The 22907-nt window shown below is 36.4% G+C and overlaps 1 protein-coding gene across 21 annotated transcripts in view; it reads left to right on the plus strand.

Moving 5' to 3' along the window:
* The window catches only part of CCDC138 (coiled-coil domain containing 138), a 136194-nt gene that overhangs the window by 4539 nt on the left and 108748 nt on the right, over positions 1-22907 (plus strand). For 13 of the 21 annotated variants that reach the window (XR_014315210.1, XR_014315212.1, XR_014315213.1 and 10 more), the window contains 4 exons: positions 1068-1195; positions 4568-4755; positions 10043-10201; positions 21561-21680. Coding sequence is in view for 12 of the 21 variants with exons in the window: in XM_082744241.1 (XP_082600367.1) it covers positions 1068-1195; positions 4568-4755; positions 10043-10201; positions 21561-21680 (595 nt within the window). In the remaining 9 variants the exon portion in view is untranslated. The remainder of the gene's footprint in view (positions 1-1067; positions 1196-4567; positions 4756-10042; positions 10202-21560; positions 21681-22907) is intronic. The other 8 variants (XR_014315211.1, XM_082744242.1, XM_082744235.1 and 5 more) reach the window with 2 other exon arrangements.

Genomic DNA, 22907 nt, shown 5'->3' on the forward strand with positions numbered 1-22907 from the left:
TCTTCATTCATTCATTCATGTAAAGCACATAGAACAGTGCTTAGTACATAGAAAAGCACTCAAATGTTTATTATTAATATTACAATTTCATTTGGCATTCATAATGTGGCTTTGTTGATGTGGTTTTAAGATTTGCACATGAGGTAGATTGAATATGGAGTAAGGAAAATAAAAATTGTTTTTGAGATAATTATGAGTTTCTGGAAATGATTTTCTTGTATTTAACTCATAGTTTTATCATTTTTGTTATCATAAATGGTCTGGGCGTAATTTCAAGTTATAACTTGAAGCTTTTGAGCTGTGAAAGTTTTTATAGCATTAAACATTTCTTTTCACAATCTCTAGTTATGATCTAATCTGGATTATAGTGCTGTTCAGCATAGTAGCCACAAGGCACAGGAAGCTACTGAGTACTTGAAATACAAGTACGAAATATACACCGGATTTTAAAGATGAATGAAAGAATGCAAAATACCTTAATAATTTTAAATACTGATTATGTATTAAAATAATCTTTTAGATATACTGTTGAAATTTTGTAGCTTTATGTTTTTAATATGGCTACTAGAGAATTTTAAATTGCCTTATGTGACTTGAATTATATTCCTCTTAGCAGCATTGCTCTAGAAATTTCAACTTTGAGATCATCTTTTTGGAGAGAACACCTGTTTTTACCTTTTACTAGTTAGGTCAGTTATTTAAATTCTTTAGGTTTCAGTTTCTTCCTGTTAAATGTTAGCTCTTTTAGCTAAAATTATAGCTAATAGTAGCTGGTATATCTATCTCACAGAAGTATTAGGAATCAAAAGAAAGCGTATGGAAGTCATAGAGCATTCTACAAGTATATGTCATTTTAAATTAAGCCCATTGGAATATATAGAAAGATACCTTTAGTGACTTTTTAGGATCAGTGGTTTACTTTTCACATTTTGTTTTCCATGTTTAAAAATGTTTGCTTGTTACATTTTTTCAGTTGTTACGCTGTTAATATTTGAAAAGCAGTTTTGTCTTTTTAAAATGCTGTAGAAAACTTGCAGAATGCTGTTAGATTTTTTTTTTTTTTAAAGCCTAGATGATGAACTGGATTCTTTTCAAGATTTGAAGCAACAAGAAACAAAAGAAGAGTTAATTGAGAATGATCATAGAATTAGTACCTCCAAAATAACCAAACAGTCTTTTAAAGACATTGAAAAAGGTAAAAGAGATAATAATTTTAGAATAGTTACTTAAAAAGATGCTTTGTCAGGGTATCTGGCTGGTTCAGTACATAGAGCATGTGACTCATCTCAGGGTTATAAATGTAAGCCCCACATTTAAAAATAAAATCTTTAAAAAAATAGCTTTGTCAAGTAGAGCACATAAAGCTTATCCCATAGTAATAACACTGGTCCTCAAGTGTATGTATATTTCTGTCTTCTGTATTTTTGTAAGCCATGAGATATTAACCTTGCTTATTGTTAACTAAAGGAGAAGAGAAAAGTAAACTTCATTATTTTCCAGAAGTATTCTTATGTTCTCAAAATTACCAAAATAAGTTAATAATCAGTTGAATATTTTTTATAATGTCTTCATATTTCTTCATATTAGTATTTGTTAGGAAGTCATTAAATACTGTGGTAGAGTTGAGTAATCCTTTAATATTTTAAGACAGTACTCCAGATTACTTAAGGTATAGCTTCATCAGGCACTTATTTAGTAACTCTCTATACATGTGGCTGCATGTCATAGTTTTGTCAGCATTTCAAGGCAGCAGCAACCAGAGTGTTTGCAGGACTTTGAGAACAGTGTTGTTGCCCCTTTGATAGCCTTTTTGCATCTCTTCTGGGCATATATTGTCTACATACAACATGCTCATTTCTCCCTTCCCACTCTTCATCATCCTCTTTCTATTCACCTCAGCATTTGAAAGTGAAAAGTAATTTGGCCTGGACTTGTGTTTCTTGCTACGAGGTGTATTTTCCCACTGAAAAACAATAGAAAATACAGGATAATGTAAAAGAAAAAAAGTTGAATGTATTTAAAAGTTGACATAATTAAGGAATATTTAAGCTATAGACTGTGAAATGGGAACCTAGAGAGGCAAGCAAAGCAGTGAAAGTGTCTTTCACTTTGGGGGCACATGGGTGGCTCATTCAATTGGGCATCTACCTCTTGATTTCAGCTAGGGTTGTGATCTCAGGGTCCTGGGATTGAGCCCAGTGTAGGGCTCTGTGCTGCACTGGAGTCTCCTGGGATTCTTTCTCCCTCTCCTTCTGCCTCTCTTCCCCCTCCTATACCCTAAATAAATAGATAAGTAAATAAAATCTTTAAAAAAATGGAACTTTCACTTTAGGGGCATTTGCTGAACTGAGTGAGGTGCAGTTTTTTTTTTTTTAAAGATTTATTTATTAGGGAGTGCGTCTGCTTACATGCACATGTGGAGGAGGCGGAACAGAGGGAGAGGGAGAAAGAATCCCAAGTGGACTCACTGAAGAGTACAGAGCCCCACATGGGGCTTGATCTCACTACTCTGAGATCATGATCTAAGCCGAACTCAAGAGATGGTGCTTAACAGACTGAGCCAGTCAGGCCCTCTAGAACATTTTTCTTTGTTAAAAATTTGTGTTATTTATTTTTTTTATTTTGGCTCCCTAAGGTCTGTCGAAGATGGGGAGTGCAATAGGAGATCCTTTCTTAAAGCTAGGGTTCTCAAGAAGGCTAATGCAAGTTAAAACCACTTTTAGTACTAACAGAAAATAAATTCTGGCAATATAGTGTTGGTAAAGAAGTGAAGCAAAAGGAACTTGTTCATCCATTGCTGTTGGGAGAGTAAATTAATATAACCACCTTGGCAAGCAGTTTGGCATCACTGGCATAGTTGAACCTGTATGTGTCCCTTATGATCCAACAATATTGCTGTTAATCATATACCCTAGAGAAACTCTTGAGCATGTGTACCAGCAGCCACATGCAAGACTGTAGAGCACCTGTATAGACAAAGAGCTCAAATATCCACCTGTAGCGGAATGTTGACATACAAAAATATAAAATAGGTTAAAGTAGTGAAGATTTGTGAACCTGATTCTGTCATTAATACAAGAACATATTTAAAGGAGGTAATAGAAATTACATAATTACATCATTATATAAATTAAAGACATTATATGTGGTTTAAAATCAGGCAAAACAAAGTCTTAATTTTTATTAAATTTTTACCGAGATCAGGGCGCCTGGGTGGCTCAGTGGGTTAAGCCGCTGCCTTTGGCTCAGGTCATGATCTCAGGGTGCTGGGATCGAGTCCCACATCGGGCTCTCTGCTCAGCAGGGAGCCTGCTTCCTCCTCTCTCTCTGCATGCCTCTCTGCCTACTTGTGATCTCTCTCTGTCAAATAAATAAATAAAATCTTAAAAAAAAATTTTTTTTTACCGAGATCATAAAAAATTTTAAAAAATAAAGCAATGATTAATGCTGTATTTGGGTTAGGTTAATTTGGTTTAGAGGAGAGAAGGGAATGTGATTAGGGGTTTCTGATGTAACTTCACATTTCTTGGCCTAGGCAGGTAATACCTGAGTGTTTCTATGCATTTTAAAGTCCACTTTGAAGTTATTTCAGACTTACAGAAAAATTGCAAAAAGAGCATAGAGAATTTCTGTAAGGCCTTCACCCAGATTTTCTAATTTTAACATTTACCACATTTGCTATATATAATTCTTTCTGCATGTAATACTGAAGACTTTAAAAATTTTTTTCATTTAAATTCAATTTAGGTAACATAGTGTATTATTAATTTCAGGGGTAGAATTTAGTGATTCATTGGTTGCCTGTAACACCTAGTGCTCATTACATCAAGTGCCCTCCTTAATGCCCATCACTCATTTATCCCTTCCCTCCACCTATGTTCCTCCAGACACCTTCAGTTTGTTCCCTATAGTTAAGAGTCTTTTATGGTTTGCCTCCCTCTCTGTTTTTATCTTATTTTATTTTTTCTTTCCTTCCCCTGTCTTCATCTGTTTTGTTTCTTAAATTCCACCTATGAGTGAAATCATGCAGTATTTATCTTTGGCTTATTTCACTTAGTGTAATACCCTATAGTTCCATCCATGTCATTTTAATTGGCAAGATTTCATTCTTTTGATGGCTGAGTAATATTCTACTGTCTCTGTGTATGTGTGTGTATGTATATATGTGTACATGTATATATGTATGTGTATATGTATATATATGTATATATGTAACACACACACATATATCTTATATACATACCACATCTTTATCCGTTTATCTTTGATGGACATCTGAACTCTTTCCGCATTTTGGCTATTGTGGACATTGCTTCTATAAACATTGAGCTGTATGTGCCCCTTCGATTCACTATTTTTGTGTCCTTTGGATAAATATCTAGTAGTGGTTTCTGGGTCATAGGGTAGTTCTATTTTTAACTTTTTGAAGAACCTTCATACTGTTTTTAATACTGGACACTTTTTAACAATACTTCAATTCATATTTGAAATAACTCTTCCTGAAGAGTACTCTGAGAATACTTAAAACTATAAATCAATAAGCTTTATAATTAAATTTCTTTTTTAGCAGTTGCCCAGCCAACTAATGTGGCATCAAATTCAAGAAATTGGACTGAATATTGTAGTAGTGCAAATGACTCCCCTCTGAGACGTGTCAGCTGTTCAACATCTAAAGCACCAAACAAGCAAAGAATACTTCCACATCAGATTAATCAGATCTATGATGAATTATTTCAAATACATCAGAAACTGCAGGTAAGAACTAAAAAATGAATTGAGAATTGAGTTATATTTATGTTCTAAGCATGAGACATACATAAAATTTGAATACAGAGTATTTCATTTTAATTATTTTATATAAGTGTGTTGAGACAAAGTCAAAAGGGAGCAAAGGCAGATTTATCACAAAGAATAAACAAATTTATTACAGTATTGAAGGGAAAAATTCATAGCTGAGGGAAAAAATAAATATAGCTATATTTCTTAGATTCCAACTGTTTCCTGTTTTGTGTTTATTTCTTTATTTCCCTCCCACCCTTGCTTAAAAATAAAACAAAATCTTGGGACACCTGGGTGGCTCAGTCAGTTAAGCATCTGCCTTTGGCTCAGGTCATGATCTCAAGGTCCCGGAATTGAGTCTCACTTCGGGCTTCTTGCTCTGGCAGGGAGCCTGCTTTTGCCTCTGCCGGCTGTTCTCTTTGCTTGTGCTTTCTCTCTTGTGTGCACTATCTCTCTCTCTCTCTGACAAATGAATAAGATCTTTTTTTAACAAACAAACAAACAAACAAAAGAAATATAAGCTGGTTAAGTGTCCTTTTTTTCTTTAAAGTTTATTTTTTTTATTAATCTCTACACCCAACATGGGGCTTGAGCTCACAACCCGGAGTCACTTGGTCCTCCCAACTGACCAGCCAAGCGCCCCTAAAGTGTGCTTTTTGAAGTCGTGTCGTGATTCATTATTTTACATACGTATATGTAAGAAGTTCTCTTGACAGTTCTCACCAAAATTCGATGCAGAACATTGGTATTTATCGTCTTTGGGATTTTTTTCTTTCTAAAGGATGTACTTCATGTATTTATCAAGTGTCCACTAGGTGGGAGTACAGAAGGGAGGAAAAGTATGTGTAATACACAATTCCTGACCAAAATTGTTCTAGTTGGAATTCTGCTGTATTTGTATATAAGGAAATAAACATTTTTTTAAAAACCATTATCTAAAAAAATACTCCAATATCTCATTTTGTTTTCAGGTTATAATAGCATTTCAGAAAAATATTGTTTTGGCCTAAAATATTGTTTTGGCCTAAAATCACTGGTGAACAGTTCAGGAAGAGACATAACTTGGTACTTGACTGAGGTAAAATTTTAAAAAAGAGAGGGATGGGAAGGGCATTCCAGGTGGCAAGAGTTGGGGGTGGGAGGTTTTTGGAAAGGACTGATTTGTTAGATTGAACTTACCAGCCTGGGGAAGGAACACTCAGGTTGGCTACAGGTTTTTAAGCAAGTGAGTGACAGAGTTATAAATAGTGCATTGGGAAAATTCCTGTGCTAATACTTGAGAATAAAAAAAGATAAAAAAGAATAAGCAAAGTATTAAAGATATATTATTTATTGCAAACACAATTAAAGATAAGTATTTTTTTAAAACATGAAGTGCAGTGTATTAATCTTGTTTAATCTATAGTCAAATCTAACTTAATTTTTTTGGTCTTCTATTGTGTTGGTCATCGTTAAGTATACACATTTTGTCATATTTTGTGATTTTATTCAGCATTTGTTTGAATTCTTGTTAGTATGCCTTTGCGTGCTTAGTGTTGAATATATAGAAGTAGATAAAATATATAGTTCTTGCCACACATAGCTTTTTTAGAATCAGTTGTAAGTACCCATATAGTTAGTCTTATAAATTTAAGTGAATAGTTCAGATATAATATGAAACCCAATTAGGATAGATTGGTAAGGTTTTCTGAGAAAGTATCATTTAACTTATACCCTGGAGAAAGAGTAGGGGATTAGCCTACTAGACTGTGATAGTCTAATATGAGAAGACCCAGAAGCATGATGATATATTCATTCAAGGAAATGTAGTTGGTAACTGAGGATTTTTAGAGCAGGGGAGTTGCTTAATCTAATGTATAGTTAAATCAGGTGGTTGGAGGGACATAGGTATGGAAGTTGGGAGATTGGTAGAATATCCCACTGTAATACTGCAGGTGAGAGGTGATGGTAACTTGAACTGGGTGGTGGCAGAAAAATGGAATTGATAGATTAGAGATTGCTTTTGGAGGTAAAATGGGCTAGTATGATGAGTTCGATGTGCTATAGGGAGAATAGGTGTCTAGGATAATTTCCACATTTCTGGTTTGTACAACTTGGAGAAAGAATGAATATAGGTAGAAAGATCATGATTTTAGTTGGAGTGGATTAGGTTTGAGACTTTAATGGAGGCCTAATGTAAATAAATGTATCAGCTTGGCATTTAGAACATATGTCTTAGATGGGGGTCTAAATTGGTAGTAATTAAAAAAAATAAATTGGTAGTAATTTACATTTCTTTCTTTTTTAAAGGTTCTATTTATTTAATTGACAGAGAGAGATCTCAAGTAGGCAGAGAAGCAGGCAGAGGGAGAGGGGGAAAGAGGCCCCCTGCTGAGCAGAGAGCCCTGATGCGGGGCTCTATCCCAGGACCCTGAGATCATGACCTGAGCCAAAGCAGAGGCTTAACCCACTGAGCCAACCAGGCACCCCTACATATAGATAATTAAAGCTGTCACCAGTACGTGAGATCTAGACAGAGGGCAGAGTGTCAAGAGACGTAGATGTCTTGGTGGTGTCTTGGGTTGGATGAGTGCCTTTGAGATGGAGAGAAGTGGATGGATTCTTGACATTTTTTAAAAAAGATTTTTATTATTTATTTGACAGAGAGAGAGTCAGAGGTCACAAGTAGGCAGAGAGGCAGGCAGAGAGAGAGGGAGGAAGCAGGCTCCCCGCTGAGCAGAGAGCCCGATGCGGGCCTCAGTCCTGGGACCCTGAGAGCATGACCCAAGCCGAAGGCAGAGGCCCAACCCACTGAGCCACAGGTGCCCGGATTCTCAACATTTTTAAGAAATGGATCCAGTAGGTCTTGGAGATTGTTTTGATGTAGGAGGTGTGCAGTAGGGTTTTAGTCAAAGATGAAATGCAAGTTTATTCTTTTGGCTGTTGGATAAATGATTCTACTTTTGCTGAGATAGGGAACAAAACTGGAGGGAGAGAAGATTCTGTTTTTTTGAAACTTATAACTTTAATTTTTATGTAGGGAATAATTCCTTTATTATGAATATTATCTTTTCATTTGCTGTTTGGTTTTTTAAAAGTTTGTAAAATACTTAGGAGATACAGAAAAACCTATAGTATTATAATATCAACTGTGTACCCATTGCCCATATTGCATAATTAATGCATAATTAATTTTATTAGTAATTCTGTTTGATATTTTTAAAGAATATGAAATGTTTTGATTCGAGTTGAAACAGCCTTCCTCCATCCCATAACCTCTTCCTTTTCCCAAGGATTCAGCACTCTCTTGAAATTAGTGTGGATTCATTATGTCCTGTTTTAACACTTTTATGTATTCATATATATGTATTGCTTTGAATGTTTTAAAATACTACGTAAGTAATGACATATTGTAGATTTCTTTTTGCAACTTCCTTGCTTTGTTCATTGTTATATTTCTGAGATTTGTATGTTTGGAAAATGTAGCTCTATTTCATGCATTTTAACTGCCATGTAGCATTCTAGGCTCTTTAAAACACCATTACTTTTTTTTTTTTTTTTAAGATTTTATTTATTTATTTGAGAGAGAGAGAATACATAAGCAGGGGTGGGAGGGCAGAGGCAGTAGGAGGGGGATGGGGAGAAGCAGACTCCCCACTGAGCAGGGAGCCTGACACTGAGCATGATGGATCCCAGGACCCTGGGATCATGACCTGAGCTGAAGGCAGACTCTTAACTGATGGACATCATTGACAACATTTGTTATCTGTCTTTTTGATTCTGGCCATCCTAATGGGTATGGAGTGACACCTCATTATGGTTTTGATTTGCATTTCCCTGATGGCTAGTTGAATTCAATTTGGACATTTTTATTTGTCCTACCTGAGAGCATACAGGTGGGGATATTCGGTAGGAAGCTTGGAATTGAGATTCGAGCTTAGGAGAAAAAGCTGAGCAGTTGTAGGTTGGGGGAAGTTAGCATATACACAGTAATTTAGCCATTGAGTGGAGGGAAGTAAGTAGAGAGAATGAGAAGATGTGAAGGGAAGTGACTTAAGCCCAAATCCTGAGGAACATTAGTAATTAAATGACAGTAAAGAAAGCAGAACCCCCAAAGGAGGCTGAGAAGCCATGAGAGAGTGAGATAGAAAACCAGGAGAATGTGGTGTCATAGAATCCAATGAAAGAAATTATTTTAGGTTGAAAGAAAGGGCCTATCGTATAAAATGCTCTTGAGAGACTCAGTAAAATTAGAACTGAAAGTGACCTTCAGATGTAATAATGGGTAAGTCATTTCAGTAGGGGGATGCTGGCTGAGGCCAGATTGAAGTAAATGGAGGAGTGATTGGGAAATAGAGCTCAGCAGGTGTAGACAAAGTGTTAAAGAATTTTGTGAAAGAGAGGCAGTTTGTGGGTATGGTCAAGAGCAACCCCATTTCAGATGAGATGGAAGAGATTAAAATATTAGAGGGATTATTAGCACAGCAGTGTCCAAAGAAGGCAGAAGGCAGTGTGATCCTGAGTTTGCCTTTGTAATGGGAGGGAAGGAGAAACCTGTGTGTCTTGAGGGCAGGAGGCTGGTGTTTCCTTCTGCTGTCTTCTGTTTTCTCTGTGAATTAGGGATGAGGCTGTCTGCACAGAATCATGTAGGAGGTGAGATGTTCAAAGTAAAGAATGGAGAAGGTTTTGAAATAGGCACTGTGAAGAGTAGGAGAGAGAGAGCCAACCATGAAAATATAAAACGATTTCTGGACTGCATTGAGAATCCAGTTAGAGGTACCCAAAGTTTACAATAGTCCAACTGTGTTTGTGTGTGTGTGTGTGTGTGTGTGTGTGTGTTTTCTCCATTGGTATCGAGCAATGTGGCATTGAGATTAGTGCTATAATACAGGGCTGGGGTCTTTTAGCCCAAGTGAAGGACAAGAAGGGAAGGGGATGGAGAGTATAGGGAAAAGAATAGATGGTGAAGTTGAAGTAGAATGTGGAATTGAAGCTGGATAGGGGATTATTCTGCATAATACAGTTGCATTTTGGACCCCAAATTCTCTTGAGTCCTCAGAGTTGAATCTCACTACATTGTCACATCATTTTGCAACAAGATAGATTTTCTGTGCACTCTTATATGCTATGATGATAGTCTAGCTGTTACTGTAATCCATATTTTACTTGTACTCATGTAGTCCTAAACACCATTTGATTAAGATACAACCTCAGTAAATAAAACAATTTATAGAATTTGTGAATGTACTTTCTAAAAATACTTGAATCTGACATTTTAATACAGTGTGAAACTGCAGCACAACAGGAGTTTGCTGAAGAACTTCAAAAGCGGGAACGTTTTTTAGTTGAAAGAGAGCAACTACTTTTCAGACATGAAACTGCTTTGAGTAAAATTAAAGGTGTCGAAGAAGAAGTTCTTACAAGATTTCAGATTATAAAGGAGGTAACTATATAGAATTTGATTTCAGAGTAATGTAATTTCTGTTTTTCTTAGATTCACTAATTATTAGCATTTTGCAGCATATGCTTTATTTCTTCTCCACTCTCCCATCCCCCCATGTAGTTTTTCCTGGACCATTTGAAACTAACTTGTAAAAATCCTGACTCAGCACTCCTAAATACTTCCTTAGTATTATCAGTGCTTAATTTTAGGACTGTGTGTCTCCTAAGCATAAGGACATTTGCCACATCATTATCATATTAGGAAATTAATGCTAATAAAATAATTTAACTTCATATACAGTCTGCATTCACTTTCCCAGTTGGGTCTTAAGGTATTTTTTTTTTTTAAGATTTTATTCATTTATTTGAGAGAGAGAGAAAGTGTGCGTGCCAGTGTGATATGGAGAGGGAGAGGCAGAGATTCTCAAGCCACCTCCCGGCTAAACATGGAGCCCAACAAAGGGCTCAATCCCACAACTCCAAGATCATGACCTGAACTGAAGCTGAGTCAGATTCTTAACCAGCTGAGCCACCCAGGTGCCCCACGGTATTGAAATCTTTTATTGCTTGTTTTATTTTCTGATCAAGGAACTAGATTATAAGGAACTCCTTATAATTCATGCATTATACTTGATTTTTATACCTTTTTGGTTTCTTTGAATCTAGAGCAGTCAGCCATTCTTTTATGAGACTTTTCTTTGAAGATTCCAGGTCAGCAGTCATATGGAGTATGTCATATTCTGGATTTGCTTGATTGTTTCCTAAGGATTTTTTTTAGGTTGCATATTTCTATCAAGAACATTATCTAGGTGGTAGGGTATACTTTGTTTCATATCAACAGATACATTACTACATTTGTAACTTGTGTAGAATAAATTTCATTCTGTTTTGAAAAATGCATATGTCTTGTAATCACCACTATAATCCTAATAAGAAATAATTCTAGCACCCCAAAAGTTACCATATGCCCCTTTGTAGTTATCCTTCCCTGCCCCTTGTACTCCCTCCCCCTGCCAGTAACCACTGACCTATTTTCTGTCCCTGTACTTCTGCCTTTTCCCAGAATGTCATGTAAATAGAATCATGATTTTTCTTTATTTGTGTTTTTTAGCAGCCATTTAATTATGAGGTATCTCCATATGCTTTTCTTCAAGTTTATCCTGTTTGGGGTTCACTGAACATCTTGACTTTGTAAATTAATGTCTTTCACCAAATCTCAAAGTTTTCAACCAATTATTTCTTCACTTATTTTTTTATGTTCCAATTGCTTTCTCTTCCTTCTGTGTCTCCAGTGACTCATATGTTAGGTCTTTTGGTGTTACACCATAGACTGCTTTGCTCCTTTTTCCTCATCTGTTTCTTCTGTGTTCTTCAGATTTGATAATGTCTGTTATCTACCCTTACATTCATTGTTTCTTCTTTCATTCCCATGTTGCTACTGAGATCATCTAGGGAATTTTTTATTTCTGACATTTTAATGTCCTAAAATTGCTAATTATGTTCTTTTAAAAATTATGTTTAATTTTCCTTATGAGAATTTTTATCTTTCCATTTGTATTCATTTGTATTTACCTCAGGGAATGTCCCTAAATATTCAACACCTGGATCATGTAAGGATTGGCATTTCTCTTGAGAGTTAGCACATTTTCTGATTCAGTGACTTTTGGATTGTATTTGGGACCTTTTGGATATTGTACAGATTCTGGATCTTGTTCTGATCCTTTGTAGACTGTTCATTTTTCTAAGTAGTCAGCCCAGTTGAGTTCTTCGTTTATTTATACATTATAGTTGACATATATTTTGTTAGTTACAATGTACAATATCATGATTGACATTTATATGCATTATGAAATGCTCACCACGTAAAACTAGTTACCTTTTATCACTATATAATAACTATGACAATATTATTGACTGTATACTCTATGCTATACTTTACATCTCTGACTTATTTTGTAATTGGAAGTTTGTACCTTTTGACCACCTTCACCCATTTTGCCCACTCCTGCACACCTCCCTCCCCTGGTGGCAGCCATACCAGTTCTTTCTTTTATGAGTCTGTTTCTGTTTTGTTTTGTTTGTTCATTTGTTTTGTTTTTAGATTTCATGTAAAAGTGAAGTCAGCAGTGATCGTCTTGTACTGACTTATTTCACTTAGCTTAATACCCTCAGTGTTCCTTCATGTTGTCACAAATGGTAAAATTTCATTCTCTTTTATGTCTGAATAACATTCCACTGTGTATTTGTACCACATCTTTGTCCATTTATCAGTGGACATCTAGGTTCCTCCATATGTTGGCTGTTGTAAATAATGGCTACAGTGAACATAGGTGTGCATATATCTTTTGGAATTCATGTTTTCATTTTCTTTAGGTAAATACCCAGAAGTGGAATTGCAGGATCATATGGTAGTTTTATTTTTAGTTTTTTGAGAAATCTACATGTGTTTTCCAGAGTGGCTGCGCCAATTTATATTCCCACCAACAGTGCATGAGGTTTCACTTTCTCCACATCCCTGCCAACACTTGTTATTTCTTGTGTTTTTGATACAAGCCATTCTGACTGTCATAAGGTGGTATCTCATTTTGGTTTTGATTTGTATTTCCTTGATTATTAGTGAAGTTGATTTTTTCATGTACCTATTGACCATTGATATGTGTTCTTTGGAAAAATATTTGTTCAGGTCCACTTCCCATTTTTTAATTGGATTATTTTGTTGAGTTGTATGAGTTCTTTATATATTTTGAGTATTAGCCAGTATCCAAATATATTTTGGATGTTTCATTTGCAAATATTTTCTCCTTTTCAGTAGGCTGCTTTTTTGTTTTATTGATGGTTTCCTTCACTGTGCAAAAACTTTTTAGTTTGATGTAGATCAAATTGTGATATTTTTCTCCAGTTGTTTATTTTTGTTTTTGTTTCACTGGTCTGAAGAGACGAACAAAAATGTATTGCTAAGACTGATGTCCTGGAGTTTATTGCCATCATTTTATTTTAGGAGTTTTATGATTTCAGGTCTTACGTTTAGGTCTTTAATTCATTCTGAGTTTATTTTTGTATATGGTATGAGAAAGTGGTGCAGTTTCTTTTGTATGTAGCTGTTCAGTTTCCTCAGCACCATTTATTAAAGAGACTGTCTTTTCTCCATTGTATGTTCTTTCCTCCTTTGTAGTGGATTACTTTACCAAATAAGCATGAGTTTATTTCTGGGCTCTCTGTTCTGTTCCATTGATCTCCACATCATTTTTTGTGCCAGCACTATACTGTTTTGATAACTATAGCTTTGTAGTTAAGTTGGAAATCTGAGAGTATGATACCTCCAGGTTTGGCTATTTGGGGTCTTTGGTAGTCCAAACAGATTTTAGTATTATTTGTTCTAATTATGTGAAAAATGCTGTTGGCATTTTTTGTGAGGATTGCATTGAATCTGTAGATTACTTCAGGTAGTATAGAAATGTTAACAGTATTATTTGAACTAATCCATGAGCATGGTGTATCTTTCCATTTATTTGTAACATCTTCAATTTCTTTCATTAATGCCTTACAATTTTCAGAATGCAGGTCTTTTACCTCTTTGGTTAAATTAATTCCTAGGTATTTTTATTGGTTTCAGTGCAGTTGTAAATGGGATTGTTTTCTTAATTTTTCTTTCTGCTACTTTGATATTAGTATAGAAAGACAACTGATTGCTGTATATTACTTTGGTATCCTGCAACTTTACTGAATTCACATGTTAGTTCTAATAGTTTTTGGTGAATTCTTTAGGGTTGATTATATATAATATGTTGTCATTTGCAAATAGTGACAGTTTTACTTCTTCCTTCCCAATCTTGCTATGACTAGGTCTTCCAATACTATGTTGAATAAAAGTGGTGAAAGTAGGCATTCTAGTTTTGTTTCTAATTTTAGAATAAAAGCGTTCAGCATTTCATCATTGAGTATGATGTTAGCTATAGCTTTCTCATATATGAGAAATTATGTTTATTATGTTGAAGTATGTTCCCTCTATACTCACTTTGTTAATAGTTTTAACCATGAATGGATGTTGCCTTTTGGCAAATGTTTTTTCTGCATCTGTTAAGATGGTCATATGCTTTTTATCCTTCATTTTGTTAATATGGCATATCATATTGATTTGTGAATATTGAGCCGTTCTTGCATCCCTGGAATATATCAGGGTAATGCTGGCCTCACAGAATTAATTTATACTTCCTCTTAAATAATTTTTTAATGGTTGGGAAAAGGATAGATAGGAACTCTTCTTTGACTGTTTGGTAGAATTCACCTCTGAAGCCATCTGTTTGTTGGGCACTTTTTTTTTTTTTTAAGATTTTATTTATTTGACAGAGAGAGATCATAAGTAGGCAGAGAGGCAGGCAGAAGAGAGAGAGAAGGAAGCAGGCTCCCTGCTGAGCAGAGAGCCTGATGTGGGGCTCAATCCCAGGACCCTGGGATCATGACCCGAGCCAAAGGCAGAGGCCCTAACCCGCTGAGCCACCCAGGCACCCCTGTTGGGCATTTTTTGATTACGGATTCAGTTTTGGTTTTAGTAATTGGTCTGTTAAGGTTTTCTATTCCTTCCTGATTCAGTCTTGGAACATTGTATGTTTCTAGAATTTATCTAGTTCTTCTAGGCATACAAGTTTTTAGTGTATTATTTTGAATAATAGTCTCTTATGATTCTTTGTGGTATCAGTTATAACTTCTCTTTAATTTCAGATTTTATTTTTTTGAATCCTTTTTTTTTCGTGGTGCATCTGGCTGTAGATTTTTTTTTTTTTAAGTTTTATGGCTTTGCTTTTTTTTTTTTTTTAAAGATTTTATTTATTTATTTGTCAGAGAGAGAGAGAGAGCAAGCACAGGCAGACAGAGTGCAAGGCAGAGTCAGAGGGAGAAGCAGGCTCCCTGCGGAGCAAGGAGCCCGATGTGGGACTCGATCCCAGGACGCTGGGATCATGACCTGAGCCCAAGGCAGCTGCTTAACCAACTGAGCCACCCAGGCGTCCCTGGCTGTAGATTTTTGTTTATCTTTTTAAATAATCTTATAATTTTGTTCATTTTTTTCTATTCTATTTTCTACTAGTTTTTAAGGTCTGTTCATTTATTTGTTCTTTTCTTCTATGACCTTGGGCTTTGTTTTTCTAGTTCCCTTAGGTGTGAGGTTAGATTGTTTATTTGAGACTTTTCTTGTTTCTTGAAGTTGGCCTGTAATACTGTAAATCTCCCTCTTAAAACTTCTTTTGCTCTGTCCCCAAAATTTTAGAATGATGTGTTTCCATATTCATTTGTCTGTTATTTTTTGATTTCCTCTGTTTCTTTGTTGATCCATTGGTTATTTAGTAACGTGTTGTTTAACCTTCAAGTGTTTGTGTTTTTTCCATTTTCTTATAATCGATCTTCAGTTTCATGCCACTATGCTCATGTTTCCATGTATACCTGAAAATAATGTGTATTCTCCTGGTTTTGGATAGAGTGCTGTGTATATATCTGTTAAGTCCATCTGGTCTAATGTGTTGTTCAGAATCATGGTTTTCTTTTCTTTTCTTTTTTTTTTTTAAGATTTTATTTATTTATTTGACAGACAGAGATCACAAGTAGGCAGAGAGAGAGGAGGAAGCAGGCTCCCCGCTGAGCAGAGAGCCTGATGTGGGGCTCCATCCCAGGACCCTGGAATCATAACCTGAGCCGAAGGCAGAGGCTTTAACCCACTGAGCCACCCAGGCGCTCCTAGAATCATGATTTTCTTACTGGTGGTCCATCTGGATGATCCAACCATTGATATAAGTGGGGTAACAAAGTCCCCAGCTGTTACTATATTTCCGTCAGTTTCCCTTACTGTATTTAGGTAGTTCTATGTTGGGGACATAGGTATTTACAATTGTTATTTCCTCTAGTTGGATTGATCCCTTTATCACTATGCAGTGCCCTTCTTTGTCTTGTTACAGTCTTTGCTTTAAAGTCTTATATTGTCTCATGTAAGTACTAACTACCCCAGCTTTTTCATTTCCATTTATATAGAATATCTTTTTACATATCTTAACTTCATCTGTACGTGTCTTTAGAACTGAAGTTAGGGGGCGCCTGGGTGGCTCAGTGGGTTAAAGCCTCTGCCTTCAGCTCGGGTCATGATCCCGGGGTTCTGGGATCGAGCCCCGCATCGGGCTCTCTGCTCTGCGGGGAGCCTGCTTCCTCCCCCCTCTCTCTCTGCCTGCCTCTCTGCCTACTTGTGATTTCTCTCTCTCTGTCAAGTAAATAAAATCTTTAAAAAAAAAACCAAAGAACTGAAGTTAGTCTCTTGACTGGTTTTTGTTGTTGTTGTTTTTAAGATTTTATTTATTTATTTGATAGAGACACTGCAAGAGAGGGAATATAAGCAGGGGGAGTGGGAGAGGGAGAAGAAGACCCCTTGCTGAGCAGGGAGCCCAATGCGGGACTTGATCCCAGGACCCTGGAATCATGACTTGAGCCAAAGGCAGCCACCCAGGCACCCCATGGGTTTTATTTTTTAATCCATTCACTCACCTTATGTCTTTTTATTGGAGCCATTGAGTTCATTTACAGGTATGTACTTTTGCAGTTTTGTTGTTTTCTGTTTGTTTTTATAGTTGTTCTCTCTACCTTTCTTCTCTTCCTTTGTAGTTAGATAAATTTCCTTAGTTTTATGTTTGCCTTCCTTTATTTTTTGTTCTATCTATTATAGGTTTTTGGTTCGTGGTTATCATGAGGTTCAAATATAACACCCTATGTATATAGCACTCTATTTTAAATTGATAGTCACTTAGATTTAAATACATTCTAAAAGCAATACATTTTACTTCCACCCATCCACATTTGATGTATTTGATGTCATATTTACATCTTCTAATTTTGTGTTTTCTTTAACTATAAATATTATAACTGTAGTTGATTTTACTACCTTGTGTTTTTTACCTCCATACTAGCTTTATAACCAATATGCTACCTTTATTGTATGTTTACGTTTTCCAGTGAAATGTTTCAATGATTTTTTTTTTTTTTTTGACTTCTAGTTGTGGCTCATTTTTTTCCACTTAAGGAAATTTCTTTGACATTTCATCTGGGTTTTGTTCAGTGGTGAGGACTTTAACTTCTTTTGTTGTTGTTTTGGAAACCTTGTGTCATCTTCAGTTCTGAGTAATAGCCTTGTAATAATAACCTTGTGGGGTAAGGTATTCTTGTTTATAACCACAAAGGTTTTTTTTATTTAAGCAATTCAACTAAATCATGCCACTGCCTTCCAGCCTGTGAAAAATCAGCTGATAGTCATAATTAAATGTTCCCTTTCTTTCTTTCTTTCTTTCTTTAAGAGAGAATGCACGCACATGTGTGTTGGGGGAGGAACAGAGGGAGAGGAAAAGAGAATCTCAAACTGCACCTGGAACCCAACATGGGGCTTGATCCCACGACCCTGAGTTCATGACCTGGGCTAAAATCAAGAGTTGGATGCCCAACCCCCTGAGCCACCCAGGTTCCCCTAAGCATTCCCTTTCATATAATTGGTTAATTTTTTCTTGCTTCTTTTAAGATCATCTTTTTAAGTTTAATTTTTGATATTTTTATTATTATGATTCTTCCTATGGATCTCTTTGGGTTCATCTTGTTTGGGGCTCTCTCGCTTCCTGGACCTGGATGTCTTTCTTTCTCCAGATTAGGGTAGTTTTTAGCTATTCTTCAAATAATTTTCCACCCATTTCTTTCTCTCTTCTGTACCCCTATAATGCAGTTGTTAGTATGCTTGATATTGTTCTAGAGGTCCCTTAACCTATTTTCATCTTCTTCGCTGTTTAATTTGAGTGATTTCCTCTACCCTGTCTTCCAGATTGCTGATTTCTATTCTGCATCCTGTAATCTGCTGTTGATTATCTTTAGTATATTTTTTAGTTCAGTTATTATATTCTTCATCTCTGATTGGTTCTTTTTTATATTTTCTGTGTCTGTTTAGGTTCTCACTGAGTTCATCCATTTTTCTCCCCAAAGTAACGTAACTTTATGACCATGTTTGACTATCTGTTTTTGTGTATTAAGTAAGACAGCTACGTCTCCTGGCATTGAATATGGGCCTTCAACAGAAGGCAATATGTGGGGCTCAGAAGTATAATCCCCTGGTCACCAAAACCAGGTACTCCAGGGCTGTCCCTTGTGTGTGCCTTCCACTTGTGACTGGGGTATAATTCCTGCTGTTAGAGTTGAGGATGGGACTATTCCCTGGGCCTCTACCTGGCTATAGTGCCTGGCCATGACTACTGTAGGTGCATGCTGGCTGAGAGGCACATCTATGGCTGCTGTCTGTGTGGGTGACTGTGAAGCTGGCTCCCCCTCCCTGAGACAAGAGTTTCTTTGAATGGTTGCCCATCCTGACTAAGGATGCCCACTGGGTGTGTCAGGGTGGTTGCTGCTGAGATTGCCTGCCAGGTGTAGTGGATCAGGAGGGGTGCCTTTGGGAAGGGTGGGGCGGATTTGCAGGGGAATGCCAGAGTGAGGTGAACAGTGAACAGTGAACAGTGCTAGCAAGGTAGATGGAGAGTGTTAAAACTGTCACCCATAGGCAATGGAACAGCTAGGCTGAAAGAGGGCCCCCAAAATGACACCCCATGTTTTTTTCTCCCAGAGAAATTTCCTGCAGATTCTTGCTCATCTAGCATACATGCTAAAATTAGTAGATACCCCTTATATATGGTGCAGGTACTTTTCACACTGCTATCTCTGTGATGGGTCTTGAAGTGGGTAAGATTGTGTGCAGACCCTTTCTGTGCAGAGTCTTGGTTTCTTGCTAACTTGCAGCTCTCCAGAAGTTAGGGCATGCATGGCATGCTAATTTTTCAATACTCCTGTGTTTATGCCCTGCTGATTTTCAAAGCCAGATGTTGTGGGGACTAGTCTTCCTAGTGCAGATCCTCAGGGCAAGGGTGGGAGTATGCCTGATAAGGAGCTTGAACCCCAACACTCCTTCAGACCTCCAGATCGGTGCTATTTCTCCTGCTTGTATGTTGCACAAGGGTTTGTTTCTAACCGGATTGTATTTCTGCCTCTCCCATCCTTCCTGATGTTCCTATTTCTTTGTATCTTTTACTGTGGAAGAGTTGTTCTGATAGCCTTCAGGTTATTCTCAGAGGAGGTTGTTCTCCCATTAGTTGCAGCCTTGGTATGTTCACAGGAAGAGGTGAGCTAAGGATCTTCCTCCTCCATTTTCCATACTCCATTCTTATTAGGTATAGACCAAAATTCTTTCTCACCTTCTGTGGGAAGTGACCCAATCTCAGTTCAGTTTTTAAAGCTTTTGTAATGTTGCTTCAGAGTTGTCTTGTGCATGTGCCACTTAGGTTTAGTCTGATACTCAGGTAGTGACATAAATCTTAGTTCTCAAGACATTTATTAAGGTGCTCTGTGTCATTCCCGTGCTTACAGAATTGGGGGGTTAGTCTGAGACTTCCATAGTATTTTTTTTTTTAAAGATTTTATTTATTTGACAGAGAGAGACAGTGAGAGAGGGAACACAAGCAGAGGGAGTGGGAGAGAGAGAAGCAGGCTTCCCGCCGTGCAAGGAGTCCGATGTGGGGCTTGATCCCAGGACACTGGGACCATGACCTGAGCTGAAGGCAGACCTTAACAACTGAGCCACCAGGCGCCCTTCCGTAGTATTTTTAAGCGAGCTCTGATCTCTCCACTTTTTGGAGAGATCTGCTCTGCTGCGTTTGTCAGTGCTGTGCTTGGGCAGCTTAGGGTTTAGCCAGATTTCTAACAGTTTATGTACACCAAAATGAAAAGATGCTCTTTCTGAATCTCTTCTCTGATATTCCCCACATCCCTTGGCTCACAGTGGCCCTTTTCCTGGCATCCCTGGGTGGAAGGGTACAGTTTCTCTTAGAGTTTTAGCAGGCTATGCTGCAGGTGCACTTTAGTTGCCAGGGGCCTATGTTGGGGCAAGACTACTAGAGAAAAAGAGAAACAGAAATCCTGGAAACTTCATCCTCTTGAGGGTTGCTTCTTCATGTTTTCACTCCTTTTTACAATTCCCTGCTTCTGTTTACTTTTTTTTTTCTTTTTAAAGATTTTATTTATTTGATAGAAAAAGACACAGCAAGAGAGGGAACACAGCAGAGGGAGTGGGAAAGGGAGAAGCAAGATTCCTGCTGAGCAGGGAGCCCGATGTGGGGCTCGATCCCAGAACCCTGGGATCATGACCTGAGCCGAAGGCAGACGCTTAACGACTGAGCCACCCAGGCACCCCAGCTTCTGTTTACTTTTTACAGTCCTTACGGAAGTTACTTTTTTTGTGTTTTGTCTAAGATTTTTAATTGTAATCAGTAACAGAACTAGAGTGTAGTGGGCTTACCTTGCCATTCTGGAGATGGAACTCATATCCCATATTTTTAGTATCTTTTGGATTTGGAAAAATTTGGAGAATGAGAATATTAACCTAATGTTTGAAATAACTATTTGTGACTATATATACTAAGTTCTTTAAGGAATCAGTGTAATAATAAAATTACATAAAGCTAATGTTTTCAAATGATTGGATTTTAAACAGGGCAGGAAAATAAATGCTTGGATTCTCAAGAGGTTTCCATCCTAGATTTATTCTTGATTTTTTTTCTCTTTAGATTTGTCTGTCTGTTATTCTTACTAAGTGTAAAGATAACAGCTTTATTTTAATGGTACCTATATGATTACTTGGAAGAAAGTAATTAATTCCTTTTCTTGATTTCCTATGGAAACTTGTTTGTTTTCATATATTACAAATAAATTGAGAATAAAATGTGAAATAAAATGTACATATTTACACTTTAAATCAAAACATGTTATCTCATTTAAATATAATTACACGGTTAAATTATTTATAAAGCCGATTAAACAGAAAAGAGTTTGAGACTCAGAAATTTTGTGTTTTTAAATTTTTTGAGATGTAAACAATTTTAGCTACTTAATTAGAACAAGGAATTAGTTCTGCCTATGGATATTTCTTTTCAAGGGTAACTTAAATCTTAAATTTTAATTTATAAAGCTGTGAATAACTAGTCTCTCGAAGAAGATAAGAAATCTCTCATTGTTTCATCATTCCATGATGTGATAGAAATTATTTCAGTGTGATCCAGTGGATTTTTTTTGAGCAGAAACAAAATAGTTTTTTAATAGGAACTTAACAAATGCTTTTAATGCTTAGTTATTACATTGGTTGATGACATAGTTTTTATAAATTATTTGCAGTATTAGTCACATATGCTTAAATGTACTAATTAAAGTCCTGATTCAAGGAGTTATAATTTTTAATTGATTTGTGTTCAGTAGCTTTCATGACATGGCATCCTTACCTAATTTTGAGATCAGATTTTTTTCCCTTCTAGCAACATGACGCAGAAGTTGAGCACTTAACTGAAGTTCTTAAGGAAAGAAACAAAGAAAGCAAGAGGCTAAGGTCCTCTTTTGATGCACTGAAAGAACTGAATGATAACTTAAAAAAGCAGGTAAGACCTATTTTAATAAATACTGGATTATAAGATTTTTAAAACTTATATCATCTTATTTAACAAATTATCTATCAGTCTTAGAATATATTCTAGCTAGAGAAAGTTTTAATTAACTTTATTTGCTAACTTTATTTCCTATAATACTTGCAAATATAAATATGGTATTGTTAAGCTTTTGATTTCTCATCATCTGTTTTAGCATCCAGCTGAGATGTTTTTGCAGTTTGGCATTTTTGAAATATAAGAGCAATTAATAGATTTAAAACAAGCAAAATAAAATTAAAAAGACATGATAATCTGGGGAGTTTTAGGCATTGTGTTTAGCTAATACTTTTTTTAAAGATTTTATTCATTTATTTGACAGAGAGAGATCACAAGTAGGCAGAGAGGCAGAGAGAGAGAGGAGGAAACAGGCTCCCTGCTGAGCAGAGAGCCTGATGCGGGGCTCGATCCCAGGACCCTGAGATCATGACCTAAGCCAAAGGCAGCAGCTTAACCCACTGAGCCACCCAGGCGCCCCAGCTAATACTTCTTTTAACTGCTATTTTATACTACTGCTTATTTAACATTCATTTATTTTTTTGGACATCTATTATGTGCTAGGCCCTGTACTAGCATGAATACAAAGTTCTGTCATACAGAGGGCTGTCATATTGTACTATGATTATGTAAGTGATATGATCTAGGTTACTGCTTAATAAAACTGAAGTTGCAAAGCAAATATTTTTGTGGGTTGTATCTCTCTTTTTTTTTTTTTTTCTTAACTTTCACCAGTTTTTGACTAAAAGATGACAAAGAATACATTCGAGGGAGACAGGAGAATGATTATGTTTGCATTTGTGTAAAGAGGAGAAGTAGGTGAGCAGAAATTGGGGTAAACCCAGTCACTTCAAAAATGAAAACTTTGGGCTGGAAGACTTCATGGATTCTAAAATGTAACTAGGTCAGACTCTCAGGGATAATATGCATCCTGGAATTCCTTAGGTAGCTGTATGTTTTCAGTTTATGTTTTTGATGTCCTATAGTTACTGCTTGTTACAACCTTTCTCACTGGCAGTGACAACTAGATACATTTCTCATTTCATCTAAGTTCTTTGGCTTCCCTGAATTCATTTATGGCCTCCCACAGTAGAAGTAGGGATGGCCTTCACTTACTGTTGTTTGGAAGCCAGCTTTATCCCTGGAGAGATTACTTGTTTCCATCACACTCTCAATCTAGTGTGT

This window comes from Mustela nivalis (assembly GCF_964662115.1).
Source record: "Mustela nivalis genome assembly, chromosome: 8".
Taxonomy (NCBI): Eukaryota; Metazoa; Chordata; class Mammalia; order Carnivora; family Mustelidae; genus Mustela; species Mustela nivalis.